Here is a 25,790-nt window from a genome sequence, read left to right as displayed (position 1 = left end):
CCCCTCTCTTCCTTTCTCCACTCCCCCCCCCCGGTTCCTCCCACAGCACTCCTGATCCTCCCCACCTCATCCACGGCCCACCGCCACCACTGACTTACTGGCACTGGGGGATCCAGGGAAGCTACTGTCTTGTGGTTAGCACCAATTACCGTTTCTGGCAGCAGACTGGTAACTACTATGATAGTCATGTTTTTTTGAAGCCATAAGTCAAGATATACTGCTGAAAGACTCAGAAACCTGCCCAGAAAACAGGCTGATCTAATTGCCTCCCAGGAAACAGAAAAAGGATCTCTGCTTGGAATACACCTGTTGACTTTAGGACACCCCAAGTAAGCATCCTCTTCAAGGGAGATACATAGTTGAGTGCCCACTAATTGGTGATAATTAAGCCTGTCACTTCTAGACAGACATCAGTTCCTTCTTTATCTTCTCTGACTTCTCTTACTCTGCAAACTACGCAATGGGCCTGGCAAAGCCCTATTTCAAAGCTGAATTCCTCAGGGGCTGGTCTAAAGTCACAAGTGACAGTCACCCCGCCTTATTGGGTTCAGAAGTCTCAAAGGAAAAACCCACCTCTCAGGAGTGTTACCTTGAAAAAGGGAAACTTTTATTTAATTAAAAATGATTTATATCTTTTCTATTTAGAAATTCACAAGGTGAATAACAATACTTAATTAAAATGCTAATACACGTTTTAAGAGACAATAATAAATTTTAAGAGACAATAATAAGATAAAATTAACAGCAAAATGAGGCTATTGACAGCAGTAAACAAATATGAGAGAATAGTCCCAAGACCCCATGGTTCACCTTTTGCCAAAACCCCTAAAGTCCAGCTGGGAAAGAGCAAAATAAATCTTCCCAGGGAGGAAGTTCCACAATGTTAACAACATGACTAAAAAGGCTCCATGCACCCACCCATAGAGAGGACACATGGAGCATAGCATCTGAGGAAGATTATCAGGTATCAGTAGGAAGTTGTACTGTACTTTCAGTACTGCTGCAGTCGCCTCAGAGGGGCAGTTTGTGATACTGGCTGCCTATGTCAATTTTTGGAAAACCACAATTGCATTTTTTCAGTACTATTTAATCTCTCTCTGTGTGTATCTATGTATACATACATGACATCTTTGATCTTTTTTGCTTAGAATTTTGCTTAGAATTTTTGCTTAGAATATGATACTTGAAATAGACTTAGGGCAAAAAGGGATACACACAAACCCCCACCCACCCATCAATGGCTTTCTAATAGTTTCCATGACTACATTTCTCAGAAGTCAAAGCTGTTTTAGCTCACTTCCGCTGTAGAGATATAGTTATGTTGTGACCTGCAGAATCTTTCACATTAGCAGCCTCTGACTTTCTTCTATATCATTCATTCATTCATTCTGTGGGGGTTATGGAACTCAAATAATGTTGTATAAGCCTAATGCCTTTCCTAAAATGTTTGTTGCAACTTTGTTATAAATGTGGGGGATGACAGGCAGTCCAATGCTGAATTTTTTTTAACTTGTCAAGTCTCATGGACTTCAGTGGAACTAAGCATGATTAGTAATGTATCAAAGAATTCTAATTATTGTTACCTGGTGCAGTGAATTATCCCAAATCTTATTGGATTCTATCAGATTTATTTCTCATTGAGGAAAAAATCAGTGGCTGGATGTATATGCAAACGGGGAGGGCATAAACAGATCCTAATGTGCGGTGTTGTGGTCATTCAAGTGGGAGTGTCTGTCACCACTATATTTATTCTCATTTATGATGCTTACTCTGATGCACATTCCTCCACAACTTGACAGCATGTATGTGCTAGTCCACCACTACACTGCACATTAGTTTATACAAATGCTTTATTCAGAGCAAAAAAATTAGAATCCAGTATGTGCAGAAATTGTGCTGAAAAGCAAAACTTTAGATATTAGAATCCTTTTCAGATTTCTTAAAGCATGGAAAGGCAATGTAGAAAATGTTCTGGAAATATTGTACCTTTTTGCTAGGAAGAAGTGGAGGCTGTCTGTCTAATAACTGAAGCATTGCTTAACTATAAATGTAAATCTTTCCTCTGCCAGACAGGAAAAAGGCATCAATATGGACAAATAACTGTTTGCAGAATAGATCTTACTAAGGCTATAACTTGCATTCCTTTATCTAGACAGTCACTAATTTGGTAAACATAGTTCAGAGAATCATATTACTGGAAGAGCATGAATATAATTAAGATTCACCTCAAAACATTGCAGAAATGTCCTCCATATTTTATTTTAGTATACAGGAATCAAACTATATGATTAACAAAAGCATGTGGCATAGCCATTGCAAAAAAGGAGCTGCATGTCTGAATACTTCTTCAACACTTTCACTCAAATCTTTATAGGTTATATCATGTGAGGGGGAAACAGTATGGAAGATTCATGATTCACTTGTTGTTCCACAATTTCAAGTATTGACCAAAAGAAAGGGCTTGCTGAGGAGGTGGTGTGGGAGATATTCCCACATTGCGAACTGTATGTAAACTAGGGTGGGCAAGTGGAGAAAATGCTATACCATTTATTATAGGAACTGAAGCTTTTGTGATCGGGGTTGTCCTGAAGTGAAAAGTTTTGGGGGGATTTTTTACCACATTCAGCAGATTTAAGTTCTCCTCCTAACATTTTGCCCTCACATGTGTAAGACATTATTAAAGGACTAAAAACACCTGAAAAGTTAAATATTAATCTACTGATAAAAACTTTGCTATGGTTCACTGAAAATTGTCCTCGGTGGAAGTTATGAGTTAACATAAGAAAATAACAAGAGCCCCGCTGGATCAGGCCAAGGGCCCATCTAGTCCAGCTTCCTGTATTTCACCATGGCCAGCCAGATGCCTCAGGGAGCTCTGAAGACAACAAGATACCTGTATCCTGTTGCTCAGATGCATAATGTCCCGCCCCAGTGCCCAAGGCAGTGACATCACAACTTGATGTCATTTTCCAGAGGAGGAGATACTAGCTAAATGCGGCTGTTTCTCATCTGGGGAGAGCCTGGAAGAGACTGCCTTTGTGCTGTGGAAGAGTTGGCTGTGCATGTGTGGCTCCTCATCCTCCTACTCCTCCTTCTGGGATGGCCCAGAAGACACTGCCTTAGTGCTGCTTGCGGTGCAAAGACAGTCACCTCCAGGCTGTCCCTGCAAAAGGAGGCGCTGGGAGCCTCCAGAGGAGATGGAATGGGGCATGGGAAGTGGCCAGTGTCCTCCATAATTAGGGCAAAGACTGGGGCCAGTCTTCCGCACCCCCTCCTGGTGGAGCACCCAGGGTGAGTGTTGCTCAGGCTCTGCCCTAGTTATGACTCTGTTGTTGCCAGTCCTTTGTATCTGGCATTCAGAGGTAGGCTACTTCTAAAACCCAGAGTGTTTTACTTCATAAAAGTTAGTTCCCTTAGCGTAGAAAGGCACATGCAGTGTAGTAAATGTCGCTGTGAACTGTTCATGGCACATATTATTCCTTTTTATATATAAGGATGTTTGTTTTTTTAAATCTGTGTTTTAAAAAAATCAGTTATAAAAATGATACTTGGAGAAAAAATTCACAGCACTGACACTGATCCCCCAGTTTACCAGGTATGACAGGAATCTGAACAAAAAGACAAGGAGACTGGAAATCATGACCTTTTTTGCTTTCATAGTGCATAGTGATATCAAATGCATTCTATAACGTCAGAGGCAAATACCAAGCAATCAAATAATACTTGTTGGAAAAGTGAGAACTGAGTGGTGTGGATTTTTTTTTTTTCCTTTTTGGAAATTGTGTACTGTTCTGAGTCAGGTGTTTCCCACTAGCTTCTGAATTGGATTTCAGTAATTTACTGTGTCTGCCAATTTGCACTGCAGTATCTTCGCCCACTCTCCTCCCATCCTTTGTCAGTGGGCGGATCTTGGTAATGAACAGTATCGGGTTACACTGCTTGACACACTCCAGCCTTTCTGCTTCCTGTTTCAGTGGAGCACAAGAGTTGCCTTAGGTAATGCTATCAGAAGCCTAGTGCAGCCAGAGGAGGACACTTCAATTCCACAGCTGCTGAGTGCCAGAGAGGCTGCAGGGGAAAGACTTGCCTTTGCCATCACATTTTATACTCCAGCAGAATCAGCGGTGACATCCGATACTGCTGCTCCTTCAGCCACAATGGTGGCAAAGGATTATCCATTTTATCTCACCGTCAAGAGAGCAAACTGTGGCTTCGAAGTACAGACAGCGAGCATCTCAGCTAGAGAGACAGAGGTATGATCTGCAGGCATTCAAGAGGTTTCACTGCAGCCTTTGTAATCCAAAACTAATTGGGGCAGAGATGGGTGTCTCTCAGATGCTATGTACAAATAACCTGCTCAGCTCTCTTTAGTTGTTTATATTACTCTGTCTTCAAAGAAATAAATATGATCTCAAAACACCCTTCTGTAATTAGAATTCATTTGTGGCGTTAATAATGGAGGAATGGATATGATTATAATGCGTTTACAGGCACGGTATTGATAGTATCTGCTAAAACTTATTGTAGCACATTTCATAGGCAGGAAAAGCTGCATGCTCAATACGTTTTCATCATTTTTAACTGATCAAGGAACTGAAACTGGAGTCCTAAACTTTTGTACATGGAAGGCCATTAGAGTGAACTTTCAGGTAAATACTTTTAGGATGTATAGTGTACACATATAAATACTGATTTCTGAACTAAGCTTATTTTAAACTTGGTCATTTTCACAAGTTAGCAAATACAGCTAAAAAATAAATGTTGCTATTATTAATGGTTGCAGAATGTTTTAAGTATTTTTAAAATACTTCCATAGTTTAGTGTTTTATAGTTTAGTTGTTCAAATGTGTTTCACAAAGAAAACAGAGATCCAAAGAATTAGGTCCAATGTCTGGGTGGGGGGAAACCAGGAGAGGAAAAAATTGCTCTTCAGAATTTGGAATTTATCTCCAGGAGACCCTTGTGGTGAGATCCTTTAAAAAGGGGGGGGGGAGGAATATTCAGTGGACTGCCCTTAACAAACCGTCACCTCTGAAAAGTGATTTAAGTGCAGTAGGAGATGAATTGCTTCTACAAGGCAAGGTTTTCATATGAAGGACTAATTACAGCGTATTACTGGTAACATGGTGAATTAATGTATGTTTCTGAGAATGTTTCCATTTCCATGATGATTTGCAATTCTGAGATGTTTCAGCACTTGTTACTATTCTGTAATACTCACTAACATCCCAATTCATACCATATTTATTCAGAAATATGACCTGTTGATCTCAGTGGCTGCTATGTATGTATGTTTAGGATTGCAGCCTCTGCCCAGAAATTACAAATACAGATGATCAAATGTGGTGCTTAATTTATTTTGAAAAAAAGCAGAAATCCTTTCATGCCTTTTCCTCCAAAGTATTTTGCAATTGAAACTCATCTTAAAAAGTACAAAAAAGTGGTGTTGGACTGTTTTAGTAGATATCTGGTTGTAAGAAATAATGAAGTTTCCATTTTTTTTGTCAGTGTATACTAAAGATCTTTCTGAGGGCTATTTAAATGCATTGTAGCAGTTGCATCTAAATGTTTCAGAATGTATTCCAAAATAGTAAAAGTGAAAGCTTTGAACTTGGAGTGCAATTTTCAGTTGGCATTATTCATTTAGATTGTGAAAATCAAATTCTGGAATGAGATTAATGCTGCAGTTCTGATTTTTGTGATTTAGTTTTAGATAAACAAAGCATAATTTTGGGAAACATGCTCTGCTATTATGTAAAGGGACACAAGAGCTGTTGAGGGGCTCTCTTGAACAGTGGGAACCTTTCCGTAATATACAGAAGCAGATAGACATACAGGAGGTAAAATGGCCCTCCTGAAAATACAATTTGAGATCATTGTTTGACCCTATCTCTGCCTCCTTAAGGGGCGGGGGAATGATGATCCCTAGGATCGCACCACCACCACTGTGGATAGAGGGACTTTTATAAACTCACCCTGTCTGTGCCAGTCTGGGGGGGGGGTGTGCAGGGAGCCCTCTTTAGGGCTTTCCGCACCTCAGAACTTTGTAAAAATGTTATCGTAACAATCGCAAAAACGGAACTGAGTTGCAATCTCATTTTTTTAAAGTTCTGAGGTGCGGGGAGCCCTGCAGAGGGCTCTGCGGGGCTCCCCCTACCCCCATGAGGTGAGCACAGAGAGAGGGTGAATTTAAAAAAAGCACCTCTGTCCCTGGTTGTGGCGTGATCCTGGGGATTGCATTGTCACCATCACCCTGCCCCTGCAAAGTCCAAAAATTGCAAAGCAATGCAAACTTGACACATGAGTTTGAGAACCACTGATTTACAGAAACAGGAATGGTATATTCTTGAAGAGGCTGTCAGGACAGGAGTTTGCATTGTCTTAAGTGCAGTTTTTTTACAGTTTGAAAAAGACTATGAGTGCACTCTACCATGATTTTGTTTCTATTGAGTTATCAAAGCAAACCAGCTGTTAATATCTGCAATCCTTGGTCTTGAAAATTCTCTGCTTGGTATTAGCTGTCCTTATCACCTAATGCATGCACACTTTGCTAGCTGAACATATATTGTGGAGGAGGACAAAGAGGAAAGTATGCAAAGCAGAAATCATAGTTGCCATTTGCACCTTCTCTGCTTTCTAAACCGGAACTATGTGAACCATGTTTTTGACAGAATGTGAACTGCTTCAACAGTCTCTTAGAAAGTGAAAAGACATAGATGTGCACATAGATAGCTATTGGTGAAGTAACATGTCCCCCCCCCCAGTATAATAAAGCATTTTGTCCTGCTTTTTGATTTAAAAACAAAAGACTTTCAATATTGAAGTGCATAGTAAAAATCCTAATACAGTCAGTAAAAATAAGAAAATAGAAACCGTACACAAATCACAGAGTAACATCATACCATCGAGCAGTGGTCTTTAACCTTCTGAGAGATTTACTCCTGAAGTAAGTCTTTGCTGGGGAGGGGCGAGAGCAGGGACGCAATCCCCAGGATTGCGTTGCTGGGGGGGGGGGTGCGAGGGGAGGTGCTTTCACTTTCTGAGGGCTGGTGCAAGGTCCAGGAGTTGTGGGAAGCCCTGCACAGCCCTCCACAGGGCTCCCCAAGACTTGGAATCTTAAAAAAAAGAAGTGGGTGCAAACCACTTTGTGCTTGCAACACGAAGCCAGAAATGGTTTGCGCTTACTTTTTTGTAGTTTCTAAGCCTTGGGGAGCCCTGCAGAGGGCTGTACGTGGCTCCCCACAACTCCTAGACTTTGTGCCAACCCTCAGTAGGTGAAAGCACCTCACCTTCCTTAGCGATGTCATCCTGGGGATCATGTTGCTTCCTCTCCCCTTCCCCTGCACCTTAAAGGTGCACCTTAAAGGTGCAGGGGAACCTTTACAAGGGGTGGTGGGTAACCTACCAGTTTGAGTACCACTCCCATAGAGAAAAGGCTTTCCGGAACAAGAATAGGCAGGAAATTAAAACAAAGAAAGCCAAAGGAGGAGCCAACTGAATCTCCTTGCAAAGGAAATTTCATAAATAAGGTGCTGCCATTGAGAATCCCTTGTCTTTGGTACTCCATCAACCACATTCCTGTCTGTGGTGGGCCCTAGAGGAATACCTTACCCAGCATGACCGGCACTTAGTGTTCTGGAGCGCCACTGTTATTCTTTTGTCCAGAATGGGACAAAGCTACGCTCTGGGCAGTTGCGTCTATGGTGCAGTGCCCCAGTGGGCATTGCGCCCAGATTTCCGGGCAGATGCAACTGCCCAGAGCATCACATTGTCCCAATCTGGGGCAAAGAAGAGCCCTGGCACACCAGAACAGTAAGCACCGTTCATGGGAGAGAGAAGGATTCTCCCAAATCCAGCCTGCGGGCTGGGGCTTGGAGAGACCTGCCCTAGAGCAAGATCCCCGAGATAGCTCTTAAAGGCCAAAATAAGATACTATTTTGCATATAAGAAGTGATACCAGAAGTTGTATTTTTTCGCCCAAAATGGGCATTCTGAGTCTCACAGAGGCAGTGCATGAATGTGTGCTACCTCTGTGAGGCTGGGATGGGATGAACAAGAAACAGTGGTGGCCATCACATATTCGGGCTGTCACTGGTCAGAACCTCACTAAGTGATGCTCACCTGTATATCAATTAACAAATGTAATAATTACTATGTGTTACTTTATGCATGCGGCTTGGGGTATACAGGTAAACAGGTATAAATATCAATGTGAAATAATATTTTATTTTAAAATACTCATGTGTATGTTGAATTGTGGGCAGACTGCTATATTATTTGGTGTGGACTGCATGTGCCCCACAGGCAAGGCAGGCTGGGAAAAAACTTTTTTGCTGCGCAATTTGGATCGCAGGTGAGGAGGAGCCCAACTTGGTCTCTCGACACTCTGCATCTGTGGAGCAGTGGTAGGCTGGGCGGCCACCTCCCGGAGCCCATTTTGATGTTTGAAGGGCTGTTCCAGTTTCCAAAGAGCCAATTTGAGCGAGCCCCCCTGCTCAGCACTTCCTGTGACTGTTCATCCCTTTCTTCTGGCTCCTATCACCCAATCAGTGCAGGCTCAGCCGTGGGCTTTTCCAGGTGGGCTCCTCACTCCATGACAGGAGGGCTGCCAGACAGCTGTGGTCTGGGAGTCCTGTAATGCCCAAACTGGTGTGGAGTTGCCTATCTCCTAGGCCGCAGCTGTCTGGCAGCTCTTGTGTTGTGGACTATGGAGGGCTCCTGGAACAGCCCACAGCAGACTGAGCATGGCTGAGTGGCAGAACTGGAAACAACCTGGGCTGGCGGGAACACCAGTACAGGCCAGGAAAGGGCAAAGCACACAGCTTGGATTGTGGGGAAAGTGAAAACAGATGGAGGAGATTGGGGAGGCCCGGTCAGAGCTGAAGGCTCAGCCTGTACTGATTAGGTGATGGAAGCCAGGAGAAAGGGACAAATTGTCCCAGGAAGGGACAATTGTTGCTTCTTGTTCTTGCTGGCAAGGGACTTGCTGGAGTGGCTTCTGCACTCTCGCACTAGGTGCTGAAGGAGGCACAGAGTTTTTGGTGTCACCCTCCCTGGTGTCATCCCTCCCTGAGGGATGTTCAGGCCACATCCCCTAGTGACACCCCTGAGGCCATCCACCTGATGTGGCATATTGCAAAGATATGAAGTTAGGCATATTGACCAATGAGGGTGGAGCTATTCTTGACATAGTTTTGTTCCCTTAAACCCTATGCATGAAATCTTGTGTTCTACATCGATTATTCTGTGTGTTTGAGAATGGTTTTTATTAGAAATGCATCTGAATGGAGAGGGAGGTAGTATGTATATGTAGCCAAAATGAGGCCAAATGAACATTACAGTTCTCAAAATAAAGATTTAATTGTGCTGTCTAGCTCTGGAAAAGAAGTACTTTATTTGATAAAGAAGAAGTCATTAGTGTCAGGACTTGTAGCTTGGCACGCCAGTGAGTATAGACAGGAATTTCATCTCTGAGCAGCTAAGCCTCCTCAGATCTACAAGTTATTCAGACTATGGAGCCAGGATATAAGGCCACATGTGATCCTATTGGCTGCTCACTATACTCTCTAGCCCAGCCATTTTCAACCACTGTGCCATGGCACATTGGTGTGCCTTGACTGGTCCATAGGTGTGACACAGGAATTTGGGAGACGGTCATTTATTAGTAGGGCCAATGGAGGATGTGAGCCCCCCCCCCCCACTGCAGCATGGTGTGCCTTGTCAATTGTCAAAAACCTGATGGTATGCCTTGACAATTTTAGTGCCTTGTCAGTGTGCCATGAGATGAAAAAGGTTGAAAATCGCTGCTCTAGCCTATTGCAGTGTTGTGAGGTTTAGGCTAGCAGTTCCTTCTGCTTATAAACTGCATCTGGACCTTGTTGCAAAAGACATGGTTCAAGATCCTTATGTTAGGTAGTGAGGAAGTGGTTCCTCTGGCACCTTTCTGGCATTTGTTCCATGAAAATGGAAAAAATCTGCCGCCACTTTAGCACTGGTATTTTCCACTCTTCCTTTTGTTTTCCATACGGTTTTCTTCTTCTTTGTTGTTTGTTAGTAGGTATGTTCAGAAACTAACAAATTAACTGACATTTCCGCAGATTCCAGGTGTAACTTGATTTTTTGGGAAGGCATGAATCTGGTCCTCAAATGAAATCAGCCAACATGAAATCTTGAACATACCTGTTTCTATTTTTTGGGTTGGAAGCTCTTAGAAGTTAGTAGCTTTCTGTAGGAAGCTGTCTCTTCTTAGTTTATTGCTTCTGGTTGTGAATGCACAAAATTACTGCTGTTTTTGCTGAGCTTAAACCAGACATTATACAGGTACCAACTAAGAACCGTAACAAAACAGTATCTAACATTGGATAATCCATCTAAAAATCAGAAACTTTGCACTGTGTGATGTAATGACCTAAGACTGGACAACTGAGAATCATAATGCTCTGTAATCTAGTTTCATAATGTTAGTAAGCCTTAAAACTGTGTTGTGTACTAATGCTAATTACAAGCATTGTGGGTACTACTGTAGTTGAACTTAAACTAATGAGTTAAAACATGTTTCTCATCTGTTTTCCAGTAAGGATTTATATGCATACTTAGGTAAGCAAAGAAGTCTCAAAGCATCTGTATATTTTTCATTGCAGTGGTAACCTCTGGATTTAGTATTGGAGAAAGGATAAGAGCATCACCTGAATCTCAGTTAATGGGAGCTACTATTCCACTGCTAAAGAGTTTTTTTTTTTATAGCTCTTTGCTAAGGTTGCATAAATGCTGCTGATACAGAACTAAATGCTGCAACTGAACCTGAATGAAGAAACTTGGGAGGTACAACATGATTATCCAAACATCCTTTGAGAATTACTGAGCTCTAGCCTAACCCATGAGAGCAACTGAGAAATAACCTTGATGGATGGAAGCAGGGGTTGCTTTACTTGGTCTCATCAGAACTAGTAGCCACAGTAACCTGCCTGCTCTGTAGTCAGCTCTGCAGAAAACCTTTATCGGTAGTGCTAACTCCCCTGCCCCTCCTGGTTCAGTCTCCCCAGATCCTAATGTTCATGTTTTGCCAATCAAGTTCAGCGTTTCTCAAGTTTGTCTCCTGCTATACCACTTTGCATGGTCCACCTATTAGAAGTACCGCTGGAAGTAACTGGCAATGGTGTCACCCCCAGTTACTTACTATAGATAGGGAGGCCAGACACAGTGCAACAAACACGTAAGAGGTTCATGGCAGGTGAGAGGATTTTTTTGAGCACTTGAAAAGCACATGCTGGAGCTCTGCCCACCCAGCCAACCCTCCTACCACTGCTTGTCATGTTGCATTGCTGCTCTCGCAGTCAGGTGGCTGGGGTCTAGGGGTCCTGCGCATACCACCAGGCACCAGTTCAAGTACCACTAGTTGAGAAACACTGCTCTAGTTTATTCTGGCTCCTAGACAGTCAGCCAGCTGCCAGTCATTCCATTCACACCCACATATATCAGTACTGTACATATTGCTGTGCTTCTACTTCCTAGAGGAGCCATAGCAAAAGGCAGACTTTTTGAACGGAGCTAGCTGGACCCAAAGAACAATGCAACTAGGAAGGTTTCTGGGAAGAAGTACAGTTACAACGGAGCTATAGGTACAGAGTGGAATACGAAGCTAGATATGAAGGCTCAGAATCAGAAAAAAGTGATGAAAATCCTCCTTTTTGAGGGGTCTGAATTTCTGAGGTTCTATTGAAATAGAATTTCTGAGGTTCAAGAGTAGTATTTTTAGCATGCCACTTTGATGTGGTGACTTCAAATAGGAAACAAAGACATTCGACACCTCTGCTTTACGGAAGTTGGCCTTGTATCAGTTCCATTGTCATTTGCTCATGAAGTACTTAAAGGGAAAAGGATATAGGTTAGGATAAACAGGGGTAAATGTAGACCTCTAAAAAGCAGGTAAACAGGATACATGGGAGAATGTTTCCTTGCCAGAATTTCACGTATGGCAATGAAATCTTTATTTTCAATTTAAGCTTGATACACATTTAAGCAGTAAACAGTTTTGTTCAATGTTTTGTTCGTCAGGTTTGTTCATTGAGCGTTAATACTTCAAACACTGAGGTTTTTTTGTGGGAAGGAAGAAAGGAAAATAAACAGGAAAAAAATGTAATATCCTCTAATATAAACGTTTATAGCTTCTCCTTCTGTAAGGATCATTGTTAATTGCTCTACTTCTTGTTCCTTCATATGAGAACTCAGAAGGAGTTGTCCTGAGAAGGTCTGACACACAGAAAAGAATTTTTTCCCCAAAATTATTTCCAATTATATTGATACGGTGTTATCAGTGCTCCCACCACCTTTTCCTAAGCAAGAAGAATCAATAGCATCATAGAGACTTACAGCACAGACCTATGCATGTTTATTCAGAAGGACCAGCGTGTTCAGTGGTGCTTAGTCCCAGATAAGAATGCATCCGATTTCAACTCTGGAGACAGTTTTGCAGAACTCATTGCCTAAAGTCCACACATTTATTTCATATCCTGCTATGATCCAAACGGGTTTTGCAGGTTTTTATTGAACTTTACTGTATCCTTGAAAGAACTAGTTCCAGTTCTGTAGTGGTGTTTTGATGTGACTGTTGTGAGAGCTAGTTAAAGAGTGCCTAGAATGAGTAATTCATTTGCTGACCAAGAACACTCTGGGGAAAAATAATTTTTTTAGCAAAAAATTCCTGTAGCCCTTTAAAAGAAATAAATAAAACAACACAAAGTTTTCCTCTCAATGAAATTGGCCAGATCAGGCACTGCTTGTTTTCCAGTCTAGTAAATGTTGCCACTGATTTGCATGGGACAAGGCAGGAAGGCTGCAGTTGGGAAAAGGGTGAGATATCACTTCTACCCTCATCCATTACTTCTGTACATTTATCAGGTTACTGCTCCCTGATCAGGGCTACTGCTAAGCTAGTGGTTAAAGAGGAAGCTATTGGTTGTTCCACAGTAATATCCCTCTACTGCTATAGAGGCATATCTTCTTCCTATAGAAACTTCAGACAAAACCCGCATTTAATTTCCAAAAATCAGACTGACAGTCCATTCTGCCATATAGCTGCCATGCTGAAACTAGTGTTCTGGTAGCACAGCCAGACCTATGATGTTGCAAAACGTGATACTTCCTGCTTCTGTTAGTGTCAGTCTAGTTTTTTTCCAAGCACTCAGGCTGCTGGCAGCCTGCCCGAGAGTCGCTGTAAGCTGTGAAAACATTTTTGCCCTGGTAAGCCTATCAGCAATGTTAATGGGTGCATTAACAGGGCGCATTTGGGGGGGAGCGGAATCTGCGGATAACTGAATCTGCGGATATAGGGTGCCATGAGCAGGTTAAATCTAGGCCCAAGTCTGAACCCATTTTGAGAGTTGCAACTGCTGCTCTGCAGCTGGTGAGAAAAGAGCTAACTAGCTTGAGTAAGGAATGTGTTATCTGCTTCTCAGTAGCCAGGGGAGGCAAGTAGCCAATCCCAGAGCAGAGCGCTTCTTGCTCGCTAGGACGCACTTATCAAGGAAGATTCCCTGTAGCTGTGTGATTCTAATTGGGAGGAGTTAGAGCAATGACCCATAGCAGCCAGTCTCTTCTAGAAGTTTCAGACCCTGTTACATCCTGGTTGGCTAGTGCAGGTGTAATTCACATAAGGGGATAAAAAGAGACCCTCAGAGATTGTGCTGTGCTTCCCATGGACAGTGAAACTTGGGCGCGGCCCTACCTTTGGCTTGTTTTCTTCGTCTCTATTGTCTGTCATGGGTGCCTGGCCCAGAAGGTAGCCTTGGGAGCCGTTTGTTCTTCAGTGGTTAGAGAACCCAGGTGAGAGATAGATATGTAAACAAGTAGAGTCAAAAAGCAAGCTTTGTTATTTTAGAACTGATGTGTTTCGGGAAGTCTGTATCTCTTGCAACTGCTGCCCTGATTTATGTATGTGTAAACTTAACTTTCTTAAATAAACCAAAATATATTTTACAGGCCAGAATTGGTCAAGAGTACTGGAAACAGGAACCAGCTATCCATCCTAGCTGCTTGGTTGAGCTACCAGTAAACGATTCAGTTACAGTGCAGAGTCTTGAGGGCTGGGTCCCTGAGTTGAAGGGAGTGCAAGCCCATTGGGCCTCAGTCTGAGGCACTGGTGTAGTCAGGGTGGTGGCAATCCTACCAAGATTCAGTACTCTGTACTTTGGTTTAATTGTCTAAGAACTGTGCCTTGCTGTCTTAAGGTATATTGTGTTCTCTTGAGATTGCAAGGAATGGAATAATTGCAACTAAGAACCAGGCTTGACACTTGAGCTGAGATTTAGACCCCTTAAGTGCCTGGCCTACCTATGAATATAAACTGGGTACGGAGACCCCTGGACTGCTACGAATTGAGATAGCAGGGCCAGGGGCGGTAAAAATGAAGTGAGAAGTGGGTGCCTGTGGTGGGGACCCAATCCTTACCTTTCACAGTGGGTCTACCTGTATTTAGCGATATTCTGTTGTTGAATCTCCATGATAGTCTCAAAGAATATTCTTATGCTTATGGACTAGGATGTCAAAAAAAGACCAAGAGCATTTTATGTCAAAGTAAAATGTGTGATCTTGTAGTTATTACAAAGAGCTTAACTTTGTGTGGTTTTTTTTTTCACTCAAAACCAAGAAACAGAAATAGAAAATGTCAAGAAATAGTTTTTTCCCCCTATTTTTCAATTTTTTCTTCTATGCTAAAAGTTGTAATAAGGAATGGCTGGAGCAGGCTTCAGCAGCTATTCACATTGCAGATCAAAGAAAATAGCTAGGTCCAGTAGCCATCAACTAGGAAGTTGATGGCAAAAAGAAACAACCTTATGGGACAATCTAATTTATATGTCTAAAGGTCAGTGGGAGACCTCTTGCAGTGCTGTCTAGTTCATATCTAAATGCAGTTGAGCAAAGTGAGGAACTTAAATCAAGAAGACCTCTTGTAGATCTGTATAGCAGTCAGGTCTTACGGCATTTTATCTTTCAGTCTCAGTTTGAGGTTTATACAGTGGGCCTTCGGTATCAATGGTGGATCTGTTCCTGGATTCCCATGGATACCAATATCTGTGGATAATCAAATTCGTGGTCAGCCCTTACAGGACCACCTGGACATGACTGGAAATGTCTTCTGATCGTATCCGGGAGGTGTTTTGAGGTTTGGGGAGGCCTCCAAAAGACACTTGATCATGTCTGGGAGGTCCATGAGCCCCTTCAGACACAGGTTGACACCCACATTGAGTCAAATCTGCAGGTGCCTAACCTGTACATTTGAATGGGCCACTGTTCTACCAAACCTCCATATTTCTCTCACTGGCTTTCTTAGGGCCCAGTCCTATCCAATTTTAGGATAGGATAATCCTATCCAATTTTATAGTGCTGATGCAACCACAATGCAGGTCCAAGGTGAGGGAACAAACATTCCCATACCTTGAGGAGGCCTCTGTGACTGCCTCCCCACCGCAGCACATGTCCCATTGGTACAACTGCATCAATGCTGGAAAGTTGGGTGGATTGGGCCCTTAGACGAAAGAATAATATGGCTGACCATATACCAATAATATGGTGTTGGATCAGAAATTAGTATCCAGTTTACTGTATTTGTAATTGCATTCCTTTTTAAGGGGCAGGGATCAAAGGATTAGCAAATGTATAGTCTTATTTGCCCTGGCTGCAAGAAAAAAAATCAGTGCTATATTTATTTTAGGGCTATGATTCTGTGAATTTATTGTACTTGTATTGGTTTGCTTATTGTATTTTGTTCATGACTTAAAATCTTTTTTTATATTTACTTTCCATGCATTTTATGATGTGTGTGTTGAATGTGCTTTAATTGCCTCATGTCTTCTATTTTAAGATGCCATAACCTTTAGTTTGTGATAATAAATCTGACTTACTCGTTTGTTTATAAAACTTTCATGGTATTACACAATTTTTTTTTGTTAAGCCTACTCAGAAAAGATTAGTTGTCTGAGTCATCAGAATAACAATTTGCAAGAGTAAGAATTAGTAACTCAGTGTTATTCTTCTAAGGACTGTGTGTTGCATTTAATACTTTTACTGTAATCATAGAAGTCTTTATCAGTAAAACATAATTGACTATTTCAACATGAAGAGCTGTAATAATTCCAGTTGACACTGGAATTAATGCTTCCAGTGGGAAACATGAGATCTAAAACAGTTTCCATGAATAGGATCCTACATTTCTGTGAGGCTCTGGCAATGAGCTTTGCTATGGAAAATTCTGTACCTTCGGTGAAATGTTTTCATCTGTTTTTTTAGGTAGCTGAAAACATCCTGACAATTCAACTTGAGTTGTGAAAACATGCATTTTCCATGACTCGTGGAAACTCGAGTTATGCATGTCATTAACTCAGATCCTTATTTGTGACTCGTGGCAATGATTCAGAAAAGAGCCATGACTTGTAGATACTTGAGTCACAAAGACTCATGTTCTTTGCGCCTGTGACTTGGTTTTGTTTCTTTTTTTAAATTAATTTTTAAATTATTTTCCAAAATAAAAACAAACAACAAATATAAACAAACACATGACAAACACAAACTCAATACACAACACAAAAAACAACAACACAAAAACATGCTGGTGAAGGGTATGTTCTCTTCTGTCATTTGCAGCTAATGAGGTTCTAAGTGAGAAAAAGTGCTTATTTTTGGTTATGACCTGTTTAATGACATTTCCTACCTAATGACATCACTTCTGGCTCTCAGCAGGCGTCATAAATGCTATTCCGCCCTTGGTTGGAAACGAGTTTGACACCCTTGGTCTAGGCTGTGCAAGAGGAGCCACCTGCACTCACCATTCACTGCCCTCTAATGCTCTATACCAGGGTTTCTCAAGCTTTGAGGGAACTTTACTCCCTCAGTAAGTTCTTTCAGGGGAGAGGCTTGGGCAGCAACGCGATCTCCAGGATCATTCCGCTAAGGGAGGTGATAGAAGTGGGCACAAAGCACTTCTGTTTTGCAGGAGGTGCTTTGCGCCCGCTTCTATTGCAGGTTCCAAGCCTCAGGGAGCCCTCCAGAGGGCTGCGCAGGGCTCCCCGCACCTCCTGCAGCCTGATGCAGCCCTACACAATGCTAAGTAAGTCACAAGCAACCCCCTTGCCCCCCTTAGCTGCGCAATCCTAGGGATCGCGTCGCTGCCTCCCTCCCCTTCCCCCACCCCTTTAAGGGATGGGGGAAGTGTTACACGAACTGGTGGGTCGCGACCCACCAGTTTGAGAGCCACTGCTCTATACAGCTTGATGCTTGTTTTGCTCTGTAAGCTGGGTTATTTACCAGCAAGCCCTGCATTTCCTCTTTTGTTTAAGCAATTTCTGCCCAATGTTGCATATATGCAATAGGGACTAAATGTGTACACCTGTGAGCCAGGCTAAAATTGGTTTTAAAATTGGTTTTAAAGAGCATGGATGGAGGAAGGGATGAGATCACCGTGCTCAGAGGATCCCAGGCACTTGAAATGAAAGAGGAACCATGGTGCAGCTTACAGAGCAAAGTGAATGTGAACTTAGAGAGTGATGAGTATGAGTGGCTCTTGTTACACAGCCCAGTCCTGACTTATATAAAACTCAGTATACATAAGGGTGTCCAAAATGGAACTCGTAGGTAAGTCAGGAGTTGCCCTTATATTGGAAGCAGGTCTAAACTAGTTTAACAACAGTTATGCAACCTATTACCGTAAATGCTTGTAATTCAGTTTCCAGCTGCTGTGACAGTGGCAATTAGCAAGGCTACAGTATTTTGTTTGGTTCTGTGATAGAAACTTCATATGTACAGAGTTACCACTGGATAATCTTCTGATGTTTTTTCTAGTGTTACAAAAGGTGATGGTAGTACAATAAAACTTTGCTTTGAAACTCTTTGATCTGCACAACTCAGTTGTTTCAACACAGCTGAAATATTTCAATATATTTATCTTTTCCAAAACCCATTCTTCATGCATTACCATAATCCCTAAGTACTGAAATATAAAAGTTGGTTTCACAGAGTTAAAAGTATTTTTGTCTTTTTTTCTAATGCTATTCAATCCAACTAGTCTGGATTCTTGATATCCTTGTGATCTTTCTGCTGTACAGTGATCAGAAAGCTGTGACCAGCTTTTTAGATTAACCCAGCACACTGATTAAGAGCTTGAATTAGCAACATTGGCAGAAATCTGAAGGTGTTTTAGCCACATCCTCTTGCTTGTTATCTGGGGTCATGCTCAGGTCATTGTGAACTTGTCAGAAATTCGAGCTTCTCCCAACTCTGCGTAGTGGGGGCACTGACCAAGCCATTGTTCATGCAGTGTATGGTATTGAAATGAAATAGAGTTAAATAAAGGTTAATCAGTAACTGGGGTGTTCTTGTTGTGGTTGAATTCAAGCCCCCTTAATTTGGTACAAAAAGAAGAGGTTAATACATACAGTGGAAAGCATTCATCTAATCCAATCCATCATTCTAAAGCAAAGAATTTCTATACCAGAGTTTCTCAAGCTCTTAGCAAACTGAGCTGTCAAAAATAGCTGTACCCAAAAAATATATCCCCTTGAGTAAAACAGGCAAGGATTCACCTGGCAACTTTACTTTGACTTTGGGATAAGGAGACTAAAAGGAAAAAAGGGAAGAAATGGGTTGTGTAGATCCACAGTTTTAAGAGAAATGGGGGGGGGGACAAAACCAACAGCTGCCTGCCAAAAATCTGCTTTCCAGAAAACCACAAAACACTCAAGAAAAAAAACCAAGGACGATCCCTGGAACTCAACTGCATAACAAGGACGGAACCTAATAACAAAACCAGCTGGCTAGGTGTGAATAATTTTCAAACTAAATAGTTAAATTTTCCTAGGTGCTTTGTGTCCATTAGTTTGAAAAAAAAAAAGTTACACTTTGATGACCAAAAAATTGAGTTGAAGATATGATTTGCAGTTAGATCCCAAGCTTATTTACTCAGAAGTAAGTTATTCCAAGTTAAATTGGATTTACTTCCAATCAAGTGTGCATAGGATTGGTGCTGGTGAAGTGTCACTGCAAAATTTTCCCCCAAATCCACATCATTAAAAAAGAAAAAGAAATCTGGTTGAAAATAGTGCTAATATTGGTAGTATCCAGTGAAACAGAATGTGACTTTCCCTTAACTATGGTTTTCAACTAAAGCATGGCGCTTGAGCTTTATTAAAACTATTTTATCCCCTGCCAAATCAATCCGTAGCAGACTATTTTTTAAGGCTTTTTTGACATCAGAAATGTTCATATGCTCTTTCAGTGTATACTCTACACTTCCAGGCTAGAATCTTTGAAAATAAAGAAGTATAGAAACTTTGTCAGGAGGAATAAGGTGTCTGACAGAAAGCTGGTTTTGGTTATTTTAGTTGCAAGGCTGGTGGAAACAGTGTTTTGTGATAGTGTTGCAGTCTGTTACACTGCTAAGTGCAGAATAATTTGTTTTCCAGATCATAACCTTTTAGCACAAATCAGTGCTGTACTGCCATGGAAATAATCTTGAAAAGAAAACAAAAAACATTCTGTATTTTAGGAACACTTTAGTCTTTTAACATAGTGAAACTCAGACTCATTGTTCCTGCTGCTTCCCCTTCATTTTTGTTTAGAATATATATTTCCAGTTATCTTATTGTACGTATTTTAAGCCATAGTTTGGTGGTCACAGTCTATAGTATGTTGCACTCAATAGTGTTTTTCTTCCCTATTCTGCAGTGAAGACCTCCCTGAATAATAAATGTAGGGTGCTATCCTAACCCCTTATGTCAGTGCTTTCTAGCACTGACATAAGGGCAATGCAGCTCTGAGGTAAGGGAACAAGCATTCCCTTACTTTGAGGAGGCCTCCGTGAGTGACACCCAACTGCAGGATGCAGCACACGTCCCAGTGGCACCGCTATGCCAGTACTGGAAAGCACTGACATAAGGGGTTAGGATTGCACCCGTAGTTGTCTTGATGATGCTGATCAACTGTATGTGTGAGAGAGGGGAAGAACAATGAAAGAATGGTACCTGGGCAAAGTACCTCACCCAGCAGCTGTTACCATTGTTAGAGATGACTGTGCTGACCAGTGCTCTGACAGTACATGACTAACCACAATCCATCAAGAGGTACTTCATATGGACATTGGACACAGACGCACAAGGCCTAGTCTGGAGGGCAATCTGTATGCAGAACAAGATCACCCTTGCTGGATCAAGGTGACAGTGCATTAAGACATATAACTATATAACCTGACTATGTATATTTACCATCTAAAGTTTTTAGCCCCATTTCTGAATAATCAATCTTTTTTTTCTTGGTTCTTCTGAAGATGTCTTTTTTTCCTCATCAGTTTAAAAAATAAGTTTTTTGATATTGAAAAAAAAGAATTTAGTATTGAATTTAAAAGAAAAAGTACTGAATTTTTTAAAAAGCCATGTTTAAACAGAAGATTCTATTGTTCACTCGTTTTGGGGGGGGAATGGTGGTCAGCAACAGGGTACAGGCTCAGCCCTATGCAGGGATGTGTATATAATTATTATTTGGGTGCAAGACATATAATTTTGAATTGGCTTTTACGTGTCAGTTTTGGGGGTTTGTATTACAGCTGTAACCATGTGTTAGGAATAATGAGACATTTAAGAAAGTGAGAAAAGACATGCAGGAGGATGCTCCAGGTTGGGGACTTCAGGGCAATGCAAGTGTGGAGCAATACTGAGATTTCTGAATACTAAGATGTTAATGTCATTAGTGATGCGGTTGGAAATTAGATATTGTATTTCCATGCCAGTGCTTTCGCCTTGAGTTGGCATAAGAGGTTAAATGCTGATCAGATGGGGTATGCATTCTCTGTGGTTCAGCGTTTGAACCAGAGGTGTCAAATTCATTTCATTTGATACCATTGATGGTGCCTGCTTGAAGGCTGGAAGTGACATCATGAAGCAGGCCATGATATCATGACCAGAAATAAGCACTTTGTTCTCACATAAGAACTTGTAAGCTGCAAATGACAGAAGAGAAAGTATGCAAACCTTGATCATATTTCATATTTTCAAGATACCAGAGAGCCCAATTATCACACTGGTTGCCATTTCAGCACTTCAGTCTTTGATCTGAGTTCCCTTTAGCAGCTCTTCTAGCTGTGGAGTTGCTGATTGGTGAGCAACTCCTGTGTTGCTGAGAGAAGAATTAACCATCTATAAATTTGTGAGGTCTAGTTGCATATGTTTTTTCATGTGGCAGTGGCTTTCTATCAGGAAGAGGAGTGAAAATACTGGGAAAGACCTTTACAATTAGGCCCTACTCATGTGGTTGGGTCATATGAACCTTTTCTCTAGAGCTGCTCACAGATAAGCAGCTTCCATGCAGTTAGGAGAATGTCTAAAAGCTGCCATTTACATGGTGAATGGAAGGTTGAGGTGAACATAAAGAGAGCACCTCCAGCATTCTTGGACCAAGAGCAGCTTGCTTGTTTGGCAAGTCAAGCTCACTCTTGAGAGAACATAAGAAGCTGTCTTCTATGAGTTAGACCAGGGGTGTCCAAACATTTTGGCAGGAGGGCCACATCATCTTTCAGACAGTGTCAGGGGCCAGGAAAAAAAAAGAATTAATTTACATCATCATTAATTTGAATAAATTTACATAAACGAATTTATTAGAGATTGAACTTATTTGAATGAATGAAGGTCTTGCAGTAGCTCAAGGCCTATAAAAGACCTTGCACAAAGCAAGGCCAGCCTTTCCTTTGCTGCCGCTGCTTCATCACAGACATGAAACAACAAGTAGTGGAGGGAACCCTCATCCCACAGCTCACGAGAGAGGTTGAACAGTTGCTCTCATGCTGAGAGCAGTTGTGTCAGGTCAGCCTGGACTCCAGCAAGTCTCATTGGACACTGGGAGCTCCCTGCGGGCCAGAGTAGGAATCCCTGAGGGCCGCAAGTGGCTCCCGGGCCGTGGTTTGGGCACCCCTGAGTTAGACCATTGCTCCATCTAGCTCAATGTTATTGACAATAGCTGGCAATGACTGTCCGGGTTTTTGAATAGGTATTTATCTCTTTCCTTTCTGAAGACTGAATCTGGGATCTCCTGCATTCAAAGCATATGCTTTACCACCCTCCCTTAACGTTTATGCTACACAAACAGACAGGTATCCAGGATAGTTAGCAAGATGGTGGGGTGGGGTGACTACAGCATCCAGGAACACCTTGTTCATGTTGATAGACATTATAATTTAAGAATAACAAACCCCAAACCACTTCTGCATCATAACTTGTAAACAAGCCATAAGTTTATATAACAGGCTAATGTCAAGGGAATATGTAACCAGGTAGGCTTTATTGGTTCAGTATACAGTTTCTGACCCACACACTGGGATTTCACTGTCTTCTGACTGCAGTGCAGTTTGATGGATGAGAAGCTTTCTCTGTCACAGGAGAATTGAGGTACAGCAACACTGGCATGCTAAATAAGAAACAGCTGATGGCTGAGGCGCCATCAAGAGGAGAATTACAGTGAGAGCTCAAAGACTTTTTTAGTGTGTTCAGTATTCCAGTGGTGCTGCAGTGGCGTAAAAATAAATGTACCTTCAACAAAGCTGAGCCAAATGTTTGTTGCTAAAGATGGAAGAAATAAAAGGCACCTTTGCTGAAGATTAGGGTGCAGATTGCTTGTTTTGTTTGTTATCAGGATCCACAAGTGGACATGTCTATTATTTATATGGGGCTTTGTAGCATTTTGGTGTAATATTTTAGCAGTGTTGGAGTTCAGTTTTATTTCTGGAGAAATAAATACAAGGCTTGCTTTTGCTTCTCCTGTCTGTAGCTGTGCTGGTGGAAATAATATTTCTGAACTATAATTAATGAAGTTATTTGTGCTCTGAATTTTTTTTTAAAGAAGAATTGCTAAGGTGAAACTACTAACATGTGGAAGATTGCAGTAAGATATGATTTATTTTCCCAGGGATTTTTCTAGGAAACTGCAGTTATAAGATGAACAAACAAACTTCATAATCATTGCTGAAAAAGAAAGGTGAACAGTTAAGGATATTTTTGGAATATGATTTTTGGTGGATTTATGCACATCACTTGGAAGTTTTGGCTTTTTCTGTCAAATCTTGACTTTTACATGTCTGTTCAAGATCTCTTCAGTGTTGGATGGAGATTAGGAAGGCAAGGGTAATGATGCATTTAAAAAAATTACTGCTGTACCTTTTTCTGCCTCTGTATCATAGTTTTGTTTATATTTCCTTGGCATGCAGAGAAGGAATGTTATTGGTCTTCACATATATGAGATTAAGTAGTCTGTGATTTGAGTTCATGGATTGCTCTGATACTAGATGATTAAGCTTTTAAATTTCAGTTCATTTAAGGTCATATGCTATATCTTATATATTAATGGAAAGATGTATATATGATTAAACGTGCAAATGACCTTCACAAAAATTGTTATCTGTAGCGCTCTAATTTTTGCTGCTTGGAATTTTTGCCTCTTGTATTTATTAAATGTACAGAAATGTACAGTGATGTGGCTACTAGCAAGGAAAAATACTTGCAGCTGTATCTATGCCCTTCAGTGGCAAGGTCATCATAACAAGCACAGTCCCTTGTATGTTATTGGATGGGATATGGAATTTTTCATGGAGGGGATTAAATGTGTATGCGTGTGGGGTGGAATGTTTGACTAAATGTGTTTGGGGGAAGTTGCATAATAGTCTATTGTGCTTCCCCCCCTTCTGCAGTTGTTTCATATATTTGCCAGATCTGAGTACATTGAGCAAAAGGAATCTATCATTGTCAGCATTAGAATTCATTCTGTTGGTTTATTGCTTAACTATCTCAAACTATGTTACAGAATCACTGTGTTGCTTTTCTAACATATTATTTTGTCTAAAACTTACAGGAGCCCAGTAACAAACGGGTGAGGCCTCTTTCTAGAGTTACATCATTAGCAAGTTTAATTCCTCCTGTCCGAGCAACTCCTTTGAAGCGCTTTGGTCAGTCACTTCAGGTAAAACATCTTTTTTGTAAATACATAGCTTACAACAGAAAAAAAAAACTTCTACCAAGCAGCTGTTTAGATCCAAGCCATCATTTGTTATTGTGTATCATTATAGCATTATCAATATGCATGACACTTCAAAGCATTAAAAAATAAATAAAACAGGATTTGTCATGATTCTTCTGATGCTATTGGTCTGTGCTGCTTGCAAAGAATTAAATACTTGCAGTAGTAGTGTGTCTGGATAGGAGGTATTATAGCATTCAACACAGTGACTTCTTGCTCCCAAAAGTCATATATCACATAAAATACAAGTCCCTGCATACAGACAGGGATAAAAACAAAGTAGATGAATTTTATAGTTTTGTCTAGAACAGGGGTGCTCACACTTTTTTGGCTGGAGAGCTACTTTGAAACCCAGCAAGGCCCGGAGATCTACCAGAGTTTTTTTTACAATGTTCGCGCCATCATAACATATAACATTTATGTGCACAATGTATGTTGGTGTACCTTGAGCCCCACTGAGTATAACAGGACTTACTCCTGAGTAGACATGCCTAGGATTAGGCTGTGAGGCTGCAATCCTAGCCACACTTACCTGGGAGTAAGCCCCATTGAGTACAATGGGCCTTACTCCCGGCGTTTCCTCCCAGAGGCACCTGAAAAGGGGGGGGGGTCGGCACTCCGCGATCTACTCATTTTGCCTTGCGATCTACCGGTAGATCGCGATCCACCTATTGAGCACCCTTGGTCTAGAAAGTATACTAGCTACTGTTGCATGGCTACTTCAGGAATGCCTGCATTCCTTTGGCAATATCAGTGTTGTCCAGTCTTTCCCAAAGAAAGATACTGGTCTGGCTCTGGAAAAAATGATCCATTAGTGTAGAAGCTGCAAAGTGTAGAAAGTGAATTAGATTGTCACAGGGCTTTACTTTTGCCATGAAACTGTTGTTTCATATGGGTTCTTATTTTCTTACATTGGTTTTAGAGGAGCTGGGGCTCTTTGGGTGTAAAAGATTCAGGTGAGAATGGTTGGGTTAATTAGAGAAGAGGGTAAAAACCTTTAGAGAAGGGAACTTTGTTGTCTTCCTGGTGAATGAGACCTAAGGAAGAGTTAGCCTCACTCTGGTGGTGTGAGTAAATGAGAGAAGTTTTGAGAAGAGAGAATGAGGAAGAGTCATGCTACCAGTTGTACTAGCAGTTGTGCCCTGCTGGGAGTAAGAGCATGGTGGCTTGGAGCATTACCTTTCTCTCTTCTGGGGCAGGCTACAGTGGGTCTCTGCTGAGAAACACTGTTCTGCCTCCTGTGGCAATGTTGCAGTTCTGAAAACAAAAGGAATTCAGATTAGTGTCTGACCAGTAGTAGCTAGTTGGAGTCCCTGGCATTCATCAAAAGGGAGCAGACATTCCCTGCTCTTAGTGTTGCACATAGAAGGAATGGTTAGGCAACAGTGACTAGCAGAGACATTTGATAAACCTCAAAGGTGACAGTTGGAGGTAGAGACAGGAGGCAGAGATGCAGCATCAATGTGTGGTGGCATGGACATCCCCCTTACTTACCTGTGTGGGGTGTGTTGGAAAAGGGGTGGGGGAAGCAGAGCGATCAGCAGAAGTATCCTTTTTCTTTGGTAAAATCCACCATCTGGCTAGGCTGCTCCTATCAATTAACAAACACAAAAGCAGAGGGTGGTTAAGGTTTCAAAAGAAATATTTTACTCACAGTTTCCAAGATTATATATCTTCTGACTGGTCAGAGGTTCCTACTACCATTTGTACGAGTGTATGTGGGAGGATGTGGTCTGACATTGTGGAGA

General features: G+C 41.5%; 1 protein-coding gene across 2 annotated transcripts in view; it reads left to right on the top strand.

The window, feature by feature from the left end:
* The first annotated feature begins 4,121 nt into the window (after nt 1–4,121).
* Nucleotides 4,122–25,790, top strand: part of ARHGEF3 (Rho guanine nucleotide exchange factor 3) — a 41,744-nt gene continuing 20,075 nt past the window's right edge. For both annotated transcript variants that reach the window (XM_066614667.1, XM_066614666.1), the window contains exons 1-2: nt 4,122–4,253; nt 23,878–23,985. In XM_066614667.1, coding sequence (XP_066470764.1) covers nt 4,158–4,253; nt 23,878–23,985 — 204 coding nt within the window. In that variant the 5' untranslated portion in view covers nt 4,122–4,157. The remainder of the gene's footprint in view (nt 4,254–23,877; nt 23,986–25,790) is intronic.

Source organism: Tiliqua scincoides, chromosome 2, assembly GCF_035046505.1.
Source record: "Tiliqua scincoides isolate rTilSci1 chromosome 2, rTilSci1.hap2, whole genome shotgun sequence".
Taxonomy (NCBI): Eukaryota; Metazoa; Chordata; class Lepidosauria; order Squamata; family Scincidae; genus Tiliqua; species Tiliqua scincoides.
The sequence above is the reverse complement of the archived record's forward strand: the minus strand, read 5'-3'. Positions and strand labels throughout refer to the sequence as shown.